At 44.6% G+C, this 12,066-nt stretch overlaps 1 protein-coding gene across 6 annotated transcripts in view; it reads right to left on the minus strand.

Moving 5' to 3' along the window:
- The window catches only part of SNAP47 (synaptosome associated protein 47), a 119,953-nt gene that overhangs the window by 66,406 nt on the left and 41,481 nt on the right, over nucleotides 1-12,066 (minus strand). For 4 of the 6 annotated variants that reach the window (XM_064279652.1, XM_064279651.1, XM_010600727.3 and 1 more), the window contains one exon: nucleotides 9,614-10,104. In XM_064279652.1, coding sequence (XP_064135722.1) covers nucleotides 9,614-10,104 — 491 coding nt within the window. The other 2 variants (XM_064279654.1, XM_064279653.1) reach the window with 2 other exon arrangements.

A 12,066-nucleotide genomic window follows, 5' to 3' on the forward strand; every position in this document is an offset into this window, starting at 1 on the left:
GCACTGCCCATTAACCATGGGGCTCCCTGAACACCTGTGAGGTGGGTAATCTCCCCAAAGAGCAGAAGGGCACCTGGTGATAAACAGTGCACACAGAGCTCATGACGTGTGGCTCCCCTGCCTCCCACGGTGTGCCACCTGTCGTTTATTTAAAGAGCAACACTAGGCACCTCCTGGCTCAGATAAGGGCATCAATTAAAGCCTACCGTTTGCTTTGCTCCATAATAAAGAGCACTCCAGATTTTCAGCAGTAGCCATACTGATTTATTAGGACACTGGAAAACAGAAGCAGAAAGTACTGGGCTGAGCGTCAACAGTGTGGGCTCCAGCACCAGCTCCTCCAAGCAGCCTCCTCTGGTCTCTGGAGGATGAGGGGATTGGGGCAAGTGACCTCAAATGTCCTTCCCAGGGTCCTTTAAGTCCTGAGTAGACAGACGTAAAAGGTCCAATTGCCAATGCCTTTCATCATAGCTGGATGAAATACAGCAACGCGCAAACAGCTGTTAAACAAAACATCAAAAACAGAAAAGGAAAAGGAAACGGAAACGCATCTGGAGGTAAAGGCTGTCGCTGGGCCTGAAGGGCAGGAGCCAAAGTGGCAGGCCTCCCAAGCACCTGACTGTACAGGCCTGCCTTCTCCAGGGAAGAGACCAGCTACCTCCAAACACGCATACAAACACCACGACTTCTTAAAATCATTCTTAAACATTAACATTCCCTGAGGACATGTGACTGAGAAAAGGAGGGCTGGCCTTGTCCAGGATAAACGCAGGCTAGAATGGAGACAAGAAAGCAGGTAGCTTGGGGATCCCAGAGGGAAAAGACATGGAGAGAGTTCTGGAGCCCAAGTCAGCAGAGCAAGAACTGGGTGGAAGAGAGGCCCAAGGGTTCCAATCCGTCTGATTCTGCCAGGGGGCTCCTGGGCTGAGAGAGCTACCCCCACAGACCCTGTCTCCCCAGGGCAGGGGGGCTCTGTATTACAGAAGGCGTTATGCCTTTAGACTGTGACCCACTGTAAGAAACACATTTTTACACAGAACCAGTCCATCCTAGGTGTGTGAAAACACCCTTAGTACAGACCACGCACTCAGATGGTGTCTTTTCTACTCTATTAAAAAAAAAAAAAAACAACCTGGTTGCCACTAACCAAACTGATTTTTCAGCCCCTGTTTACAAAATACCAACATCCTCTAGATAATCACCAAAGTCCCATTCTACTCCACCAGCCTAAGAGCTTATTAACAGCACAGGAACTACTTCTGAGCTTATAACTCACAGTGCCGCTTGGTCTTAAATGATCTAAAATGCCATGACCTCAAATGTTAGGTAATAAAAAGCACTTTTCTAAAACTGTCGGCAACAGAACACTCTCAGAGGGTAGGCTGGAAGATGTTACAGCAAAACGAGAGGAAAGTTATTAGCTGAAATAAAAGGCTAACTGAGGGGAGTGAAAACACTGTCCATGTTAATGCCATAGCAGTACTGCACTCATCTTCCTCCAGTACAGTGGTTCCCGTACCTGCCCTCAGCCAGCACCCAGGGCTCCACACCCAGCCCTCATCCCTTCTTCCTTCTGCCCTGGTCCTAGCAGGACCCCTGCTCTGCCACCAGGGTATCCCCTGTGCCTGCCACGCCGGCCCTTCCCACCTCTGCTCCATCACTCTGGCCTCCCTAGGGCAAGCGCTCTCTGTGCAGGACTGCCTGGAGCGCTAAGTCTGGTTTGGAAATTAACTATGTGCTGGCTTACAAGACCTCCTCAACTACTGTGCTGGTGTTTCAATTTTCACACCTTTGCGTATTAACTTGCTTGGTATCTTACTATTATTTATTTTTCAGCATCTTCTTGGACTGGGCTCTCCCCACCTGGAACACAGGCTTATGAAGAGCAAGGTCCACATCTGATTCATATTTGCATCCAGCACTGGGCTTTCTTAACTGTCATTTTGATTTTTATTTCAGCACCTAAAGCTGTATTATACAGACAGAGGCATACTATTTTTGGATTTTTAATAAATGGGATTTTACTTTAACAACCAGAAAGCCAAAATAGAGGATTTTTTTCTTCCTGGATTTTCTTTGAAAAAAAAAAAAAGCAAATACATTAAGTCAGAGGTTTGGTTTTTTTTTTTTTCTTTTTTTCAAAACAAGCATAGGGTCAACTGGGATTCCATTTAAATCTACAATATTTCCCCCATTTTTAGTACTCTGTGTTGATAGATGAGTTGGCTGACTCAGTTATTTGAATATTTTAAAATACCTTCTGAAAAGAAAACTTGAATTTGGTTCAGTATAGGATGGTTTTTTCTCTCCTCTTAAATCATCCATAATCTCGGTTAAACAAAACAAGCATACGTTGTTCAAGCAGAGAGGGATGACCTCGTTTTCTGGGAACCTGGGGCAGCCGAGAGGAGGGCCCGAGCAAGGGCACAGGCCAGGCAGAGGCTGCCGTCTTCGCCCTGTGCTGGCCTGCAGAGCGCTGCTGAGCTTAATTCCCGAGGATGAGGACGAGGACGAGGAACAGTACCACTGCGTGACGGTTTACCTTTGTGTAGAACAGACCTCCCCACTTCACTGAAGTTGCAAAAGAAAGACACCAGACACCGTCACCCCCTCCCGGCAAGCACAAGGCTTGGCCCAAAGCTGGCTCACAGCTTCTGACTCAAGGCCATGAGCAACTCTCTGTCCTTTGCCCTGGGCCTCAAAGCCCTCACCTGTCAAACATGGGAATAACCTACTTTACCCTAGGGCAGACCCAGGTTTTGTGGGGCCTGAAGCTCATACAACTGAGGGTGGGAAGTGCTTTAAGAAAAAACACAAACCTAAGAACACAACTGCAAATACAAAATGCCCACACTGCTCAACACAAGGGGAAATGTGATAGAGGGAAACTGAAATGGAAGGAGACAGTGGTCTCAGTGGCTTGCGGCTTGCCTGGCAGGAGGGAGCAGGAGGCTGCGGAGCCGGGCTGCCTGCCCCAAGCCTGCTGGAGCCAAGCTGCTGGAACCTCAGTCACAAGGGCTGTTCCCAGGGACTAGGAGGCCCAAGCTTGTGTGCCATGTATTTTTGTAAATTTCCCAAAGTGAGTGATTTACTTCTAAAAGTAAATGATTGCAATTGTTTAAGATTCTCTCTGAGAAGGTGACAGACAACAAACAATGAAGATAAAAATCAATAAACAAAACCCTTTAAATATGCTATCTAAGGTACAGTACCTCACCTTTGTGGTATTCCTCCCAAAATCCATAACCCCAGTGTAATTATGAAAAACACCAGGCAAACCTCAACTAACGGACAGTCTACAAAGCACCTCACCAGTACTCCCACAAACTCTCAAGGTCATCAAAACCAAAGGAAGCCTGAGAAACCGTCACAGCCTGGAGGAGCCTAACGAGACAGGACAATCAAGTGGAATGTGGGATCCTGGATCAGAAAATGGATGTCCAATAAAACCTTAGGAAATATGAATGAAGTACAGACTTCAGTTAATAATAACGTACCAATCCAGGTTCATAAATTCTGACAATGTGCCACACTAACGTATGGTGTCAACAACGAGGGAAACAGGATGTGCAGGACACGGGAGCTCTGTACTATCTGCACAACATTTTCTGTAAATCTGAAAATATTCTTTAAAAAAAAAAGTTATTTTAAAAATGCTACACAGGGAACCAGCAATTTGCACTCGTTCTTCCCTAAGGAAGAAGCTGGGCACCTTCCTTCAATCCCCCACTTACACTCAAAGCCCATGGTCCTTTCCTGCCAGTCAGCAGGACTGGGGAGAGGGGAGAAGGGGGCAGTAATTGGGTTATTTAGGTCCCAGGAATTTATTCAAACTCTTAGGGATGACGGTGCTTATATTTTGACATATCTATTATATTCTTAAGACTCCTTTCAAGATGCAATTATTTTCTGCTTGAAAAAATTTTTTTTTTTGGATAGCATGTGTTTTTATTAATGGAAGCATGCTGAGTCATGGAGTGTGTTTAAATTTTTGGTTGGTAATACGGATTTTGAGAAATATTATCTGGTAGTACATAGTTACCACAGAACTTTTAAGTTCTCAAACCCTATAATTAGTGCCACCCATCTGTACCATTGGACCTTGGTTGCTGATGTTTTTCATGGTGCCTTCTATTAGGTTACACGAGGAACCTCTGGTTTTCCAAATATGACACAAAAAAACAAAACCAAACCCACTAGGGCTCCCTAACTATCACACAGGAAACCATAAATCTGCTTAGAAGGCTTATCTAGGGGTACAAAAGCCAAAAGAGACAAAATTTTTACCCAATACACTTCTTGGTTACACTACTTTACTTGCAAGTCTCATACCCTATTTTGCTTCAACTAACGTTTCCTTCACCTTTCATCGTTACACAAGTCCCCACTGGATGGCAGCAAATACTTGCAGTGGTAAAATTACACTACCAAAGAACCTGAGAGCCAGAAAAAGTGGGTGGCATACCATGTACACCACAGACTATGAAAGGGTTGTCCAGCACAGGGCTAACTTTAAATCTGAAATAAAACAGCTTTAAGTACAGTGCCAATTTGCTCCACTATCCCTGCTCCTTAATAATCAGACTTGTTGGTTTTAATATTAAAGCATACTATTTTAATGACAAACCTACATATTTATAATAAATACCATGAAGTATTTATTACAGGAGATAGTCACACCAGCTATTGTTACTCTACCTGAGGACAGAGCAAGCAACAAGTTGGACTGTGTACAAAGCAAAACTTTTTAATAATGCAGTGGGAAGACGGGGTTTCAAACTATCTTTGGTCATATGGCAAAATGCAGAGATGGAACAGTGTGGGAGAATATCAACGTTAAGGGGGCTAGGTTTTTCATGGAATCACAGAGGTTTACAGATGGGAAGGAAGCCTCAGCAATCTTTGACACAAACACTTATTTTACAGAAAAGAAAATCAAGACTGAAGGTGAAGGGCTGCCTTGGGTAATTCACCTAGCTGGCCCAAAGGCAAGGCTGGCAACAGAACTTGATCCAAGTCCTTTCCAACACTCCTGCCCACAAGATCCCATAATGCCCCCTCTGCATTTACTGTGTGCCATGAAGGTGACCACACTGTCCACAGATGCTCCTCAGTCATGGGGACCCGGGGGAGGGGGGACATGGATGAGTCCACACTGTCTGCTGGTACTGCTTCTGTCATGGGGACCTGTGGGGGACAGGGAAGAGTCCACACTGTTCGCTGGTGCTGCTTCTGTCATGGGGAGCTGTGGGGGACAGGGAAGAGTCCACACTGTCCGCTGGTGCCGCTTCTGTCATGGGGAGCTGTGGGGGACAGGGAAGAGTCCACACTGTCCGCTGGTGCTGCTTCTGTCATGGGGAGCTGTGGGGGACAGGGAAGAGTCCACACTGTCCGCTGGTGCTGCTTCTGTCATGGGGACCTGTGGGGAACAGGAAGAGTCCACACTATCCACTGGTGCTCCTTCTGTCATGGGGACCTGTAGCAGACAGGGAAGAGTCCACCCTGTCCGCTGGTGCTGCTTCTGTCATGGGGACCTGTGGGGGACAGGAAGAGTCCACACTATCCACTGGTGCTCCTTCTGTCATGGGGACCTGTAGGGGACAGGGAAGAGTCCACACTGTCCGCTGGTGCTGCTTCTGTCATGGGGACCTGTGGGGGACAGGAAGAGTCCACACTATCCACTGGTGCTCCTTCTGTCATGGGGACCTGTAGGGGACAGGGAAGAGTCCACACTGTCCGCTGGTGCTGCTTCTGTCATGGGGACCTGTGGGGGACAGGAAGAGTCCACACTATCCACTGGTGCTCCTTCTGTCATGGGGACCTGTAGGGGACAGGGAAGAGTCCACACCGTCCGCTGGTGCTGCTTCTGTCATGGGGACCTGTGGGGGACAGGAAGAGTCTACACCGTCCACTGGTACTGGGGAGCTGCGGGGGACAGGGAAGAGTCCACACTGTCCACAGGTGCTCCTCTGTCCCAGGGGCCTGGGGTTCATGTGCTGTGCTCCAAGGCCTTCTTTCCCAGCACGAGGAGCAGCACTGCCCCCGTGCCAGCTAGAATGGACCATCCCCAAGCATTCAAGAGACTTCTGCAGCCTCTGGCATTTTATCCATCTATATTATACTCAATTACAGTACCCAGTAACCCAGTGCCCTCATAGGTCTCGGGAAAGCTTCCTCTTTTAAAGTGTGTTACTAATAGTAACTAGAAACTGACTGAGGCAAACACTGGTCAAATGTTACTAGACTGCCATCTTGTGGCCATACATTATACAACGAACCTAACACATTTCTGAGGAGTCAAAAAAACAACCACCCAACCATGGTTTCCACCTCCACTGCTTCTGTAGAACTTCCAACTTGGACCAGAAGAAATGGTGGTGCTGGCAAAGAGCCATTGTCCTGTACTTCCCAACTCCAACACAACAGCAACAACAAGGGCGATGTTGAGAAATACTTGCTGGGAGACGAGCTTGTACGTGTTCGGTGCCTAGCAAATTAAATGCCATTTCTTACATAAAATCCAGCATGTTGGCTTCTGCCAAATATATGATCACTTTGCTGAACATGTGCAGCTGCCTCTGTGCCCCTTTCCCACAGGCATGGCAGGCATCGCTGGTGGTGGGCTTCCTGCTCAGTCCAGATTCATACCCACACCAGGTAGTCCCACCAAGGCAGGAAAACCCATCTGTCATCCTGGGCTTAGTTCAACGCATTCCACGGACAGACAGCTAATTACCGTGTGGTCAGGTCCGTGGGTCACCGTGGCTAGACTACCATCCCCAGGTATTCAATGGGGCACCCATCCTGGTGCTGCTGTGAAGGCATTTTGTACCTTTGATGACAGCCCACCATCAGTTGACTTTAAGCAAGCGAGGTTATCCTCGATAATCTGGTCGGGCCTGATTCAATCAATCGAAAGGCTTTAAGAACAGAACTGAAGTTGCCCTGAGAAAGAAGAAATTCCAACTGTGGACTGCAGCTTCAGCCCCTGTCTCAGAGTTTCCAGCCTGCCTGCTGTGTTCTTACAGAAGTCAGACTCGCCTACCCAGCCCCACAATCGTGTAAACCAATTCCTTGCAACAAATCTCTTTATACAGATATCATCCTATTGGTTCAGTTGCTCTGGCTGAAACTTGGAGGACAATTACCAAATTCCCAAGGAAGTGTATACTCTTCAAAAGGCACACATGCCTCCAGGCCACTTCCTTTAGTCCATGTCCACAAGCCCCTGCAGACCAAAGAAGAGTCCAGTTGAGAGAATATTGGGTGGGATACAGGGATGTTGCTCACACGTGGTGTTTCTCTACAGCCTTGTCTCCTGCACAGACACTGCAGGCTGGAGCCCACCCTCCAGCCTGGGCTCGGGCCCTCCCTGAGGATAAGGAAGGCACAATGCCCTTTTCCTCTCCTCATCTCTAAGCATGGGTGTTCCATGCCACCAAGTCATGCTTGGCACCTACCATCTCCTTGTTGTGTCCATGTGCTCTCTCTGAAACCACCAAGTATGACACAAGAACCACAAACACGGTAGCTACTCAGTAAATATTAGCCGTGAGCTCCATGACAGCAAGGTTGTGGTCTCTGTTTGGTTTTTCAAGGATGGCACATGGTGAGTTCTCAGGAAGTCTCAACTGAGCAAACAGCTGGCAGCACACTGCACCTGGCCCACAAGTATGGGTTCTCACCTCTTGCTGCTGAGGCCCCTTGCAGGAGGAAAAAAGCAGTGTGGGGAAGATTCAGGCAGTGATCTGGGACATCAGAGCGGCTGTCCCAGACTGTGCTTGGCAGATGGTCCTTTCCTGAAGGATCAGGGTCTTCGTATCACTGCTAATACCATTTAAAGTTGGTTGGCAGAACCCACCCTGCTCAGCCTTTATCTGTGCCAGCTTCTAAGTGCTGCCTTGAGTTAGGGACCCAAGACAAATCTGGAAATGCCAAAAATGTTTTTAAATTAAGTTTTTAAATAAATATTTCCAACATTCTGATACTAATGGGATCAGATCTATTACCCAGTATATTTCTTTTGGAAGCTTGAAGCCATCTAGAATAATAATCAAAATATTCACGCATTAGGGAAATACATTACATACTGAAACTGAAATCAATCACTTAAAGGAAAAAAGAAGAGAAGAAGGCAGGATAGTAACAAGCATATCTCTACTATAACAGACATCTGGTAATCATGGCTAATAAGGAAAGAATATTACTAGTTAGAAAAAAATCACTGACAATATAGAAGTACGATCACCTGTAATACTGATACAGAAAATGTTAAGAGTATTTTATGACTTCAAGATTTCTTAAGCAGAGCTCAAAAACAAACTTAAGGGAAAACACAGTGGATTTGACCACTGGAAAATTAAACATTTATGCAATGGAAGCTGAGAGTATAGAAGTGGTTGCAGCCTCTAAAGTCAACAAAGGAGCCCTTGTGGTACAACGGTTAAGTGCTCAGCTGCTAACTGAAAGAAAGGCTGGCAGTTCAAACCCACCAGCAGGTCTGTGGAAGAAAAGACCTGGCAATCTGCTCCGTAAAGATTACAGCCTAGAAACCCCATGAGTCAGTTCTACTCCGTCATATAGGATCACTGAGAGTTGGAATCGACTTAGCAGCACACACCAACAACAAAGGCAACAGGGGATAACTATCTAGAACATATAAGAAACCTTTGCCAGTCGGTGGGGGGAGGGGAAGCCAATTAAAAAAAAAAAAACAGACTCTGCGTCCACAGAACAAAATCTGTGGGGCCAAGAAGTAAATAAGAAGCATCAGATGCTCAACATCATAAGCAAGCAAAGAAATGAAAACTGAAGGGACAGTTACACTCTGTCCTACAAGGTTGCTATGAGTCAGAACCAACTCAACAGCAACGGGTTTTCATCGCATGCTAGAGAGGCAGCTGGGGCCTGAAACCCTCTGGAGTATGGCAGGCACGTACAGTATCCATATATCCCACCACCCACAACCCTGGCCTGGGATCACACCCCGCGGAACTCCCACATATTCCACACAGAGACGTGAGAGGATGTCCACTCCATTCTGCCGGAGAAAGCAAGGGGCTGGCTTCACAGCACGATACCTTAAGGATATTAGGAAACACACAAAAACCGGTGCTGTCGTTTTCAAAGATACAGATGCCCGAATACAAACCTAGAAGGTGGGCTGGAAAGACGGCTACTAAATATCCAGGGAAATGGAGAGAGGCTCAGTAAGGTGAAAGGGAAAGAGAGGCCCATCAGAGCAGACAGAGAAAACGCCACCTGGCTCTCCAGGAGGAAGACAAGACCCTAAAATGCTGGCTGTCAGATCAAACCGATGAAAGAGATGAGAGAACAAGACGAGGTGAAAACGCTTATCTTGGAGCTTTCTTTCACTCTGGAAGATTCGCCAACGCCATTTCTGACCTATTCTGAAACCTACGTATCTATCAAGTGTACGATAAACCTCAGTGATTTGACATTCACAGATGCCAAGTACTAAGGAAAATCGTTTGAAATTACTTTTATTTACAAACCGGCAGTTGCTTTAGGTGATACGTTATATTAAATGTCACCGGCGCACCGAATTGACTGTAATTTTTGAAGTGAATAGGCTGTTTTGTTGGCTACTCACCTGCATGCCAGGCTGAGCAGCCCTTCTCAGCTGGAGAAGAGGCTCCGGTGCTCCTGAGCATCAAGGCATCTTCTAAAAACTCAATCTTCTTGCTGAACTGCACTTCTAAAATTGGGATAACCTCTGGCATTTTTGCAGATATCAAACGATAAGCTATGTCTGGCTTCCCAATAAACCGCTGGCGTATGCTAATTTCATAAGGAGTGTGAACCTTAATGTCGTCTACATCATCTCTTTCAAATCTGTGCATGAGCAAAGAATCTGAGTCCTGGACTTCCAAGCCAGAGACAAGGACGATAAGCTTTCCTGGTTTAACATGAGACTCTGTTCTTTGGGAAATAATGGCAGGAATTTTGATGACTATCCCTTCTTTTCCAAAAGCCTCAGAACTAGACATCGAAGCGCCTTCCTTGGGCTTTGTTTCTGATGGTGTCTTCCGAAGCTTGGAACTAAAAGGCCACCAAGAAGGAGACTCCAGTTCTGTCAGCAATCTAAAAGGGCAAACAAAACACAGAAAACAGGGGTCAATATACATTTAAATAGTAGTACTTTTTTTGGAAACTGCTTTAACCTTTATAAAGCACTATACCATGTTATAATACTTCTTTTCCACAAGTACTCCATGAAGCAGGAGGGGCAGGAATTATTCTTCTCATGTTTTAGAAGAAAACAGAGGCTCAGAACAATAAGGAGATTTGTCTAGGCATACTCAGCTAATCAGTAGTAAAACCAAAAAAAACCAAACCCAGTGCCATCGAGTCGATCCCGACTCATAGCGACACTATAGGACAGAGTAGAACTGCCCCATACAGTTTCCAAGGAGCGCCTGGCAGATTTGAACTGCCGACCCTTTGGCTAGCAGCCGTACCACTTAACCACTATTCCACCAGGGTTTCCATCAGTAGTAAAGACACAACAAAAATGCCTATCTTCTGACTCAAATATTGTTCTTTCTACGCTATGCTGCCTTGACCCATATAATTTTGATTTAAAACAAATGCAGATTTTAATCCCTAGAACAACTATGTAAAAGAACCTTTGGAAGTGATGGAAATATATCAGCCTCACATGGCTACCGAGTACTGGAAATGTAGCTAATGCAACTGAGGAAGCTAATTTCTACTTTAATTTAATTTAAATGTAGCTAGTGGCTACTGTGCTGGCCAGCAAAACTCTAGAGTAACCGCTAATAAAACAAAGAGGTATAGCTAAAAAGTCAACAGAAAAAATAAAATGGAATAATAAAACAACACTTCATTTGTCCAAGAGAAGGTAGGAAAGGAAAAGAAAAGGAACAATGGTCAGATGGACCAAACAGAAAACAAATAGCAAGATGGTGGAATTAAAACTCAACCACATCAGTAAACAATTATCAGGAATCATATTAAATGTACATGAATGAAATATTCTGACTAAAAGGAAGACTGTAAGCCTGGATATAAAAAAAGACTCAGTTATCTCCTGTTTACAAGGGACAAACTGTAAACATGACGACACAGATAGGCTGAAAGCAATGAACAAAAAAAAGATTCATCATGCCAAAAGTGAACTTGAAGACAAGCAGAACGACCAGAGAAAGAGAGACATCATGCAGTAATACGAGGGTCAGTCGAAGAGAAAGATATAACTAAATGTGTACACACATAACAACAGAACTTCAAAATTCATAAGGCAAAAATAGGCAAACTAAGAAGAGAAACAACCATAGTTGTAGACTTTAACACACCCCTCTCAATGACTGATAAAGACCAAAAAAATAAATAAATAAATAGTAAGAATACAGAAATTTTGAACTCAATTTTTCCAACTCACTTGAGATTTATTTAAACAGCACCCAAAAACTGTTGAATACATACCTGTTTCAAGTGTATTCAGAACATTTATGAAAACAGAATATAACAAGTCTAAACGAATTTCAAAGGACTGAAATCATACAGAGTATGTCCTCTGTCCTCAAAGAAATAAAATTAGAAATCAACAAAAAGATACCTAGAAAATCCTTAAATATCTGGAAATTAAGCACACTTTTAAAAATACAATGATCAAAAATGCATAAAGGAAATTAGAAGACATCTGAATTGAATGAAAATGAAAACACAGTACGTCAAAAATGTGGAATACAAATAACGCAGTCATTAAAGGGAAATTTACAGTTCTCAATGCATATATCTGAAAACCTGACAGTTTTCAAATCAGTGATCTAAGCTTCTATCTCAATAAGTTAGAAGAAGAGCGAAATGAACCCAAAGTAAGTAGAAGAAAGGAAAAAAATCAATGAAATCGGAAACAGAAAAAAACTACAAAATATTAGCAAAGCAAAAGGTGGTTCTCTGACCCAATTAAAAAATTAATAAATCACTAGCAAGAAATGATCAAGAAAAAAAGAGAGACAATACAAATTACCAATACTGAGACTGAAAAACGGAACATCACCACAGACCCTTCAGAAAAGC

The sequence above is a fragment of the Loxodonta africana genome, chromosome 2, assembly GCF_030014295.1.
Source record: "Loxodonta africana isolate mLoxAfr1 chromosome 2, mLoxAfr1.hap2, whole genome shotgun sequence".
Classification (NCBI taxonomy): Eukaryota; Metazoa; Chordata; class Mammalia; order Proboscidea; family Elephantidae; genus Loxodonta; species Loxodonta africana.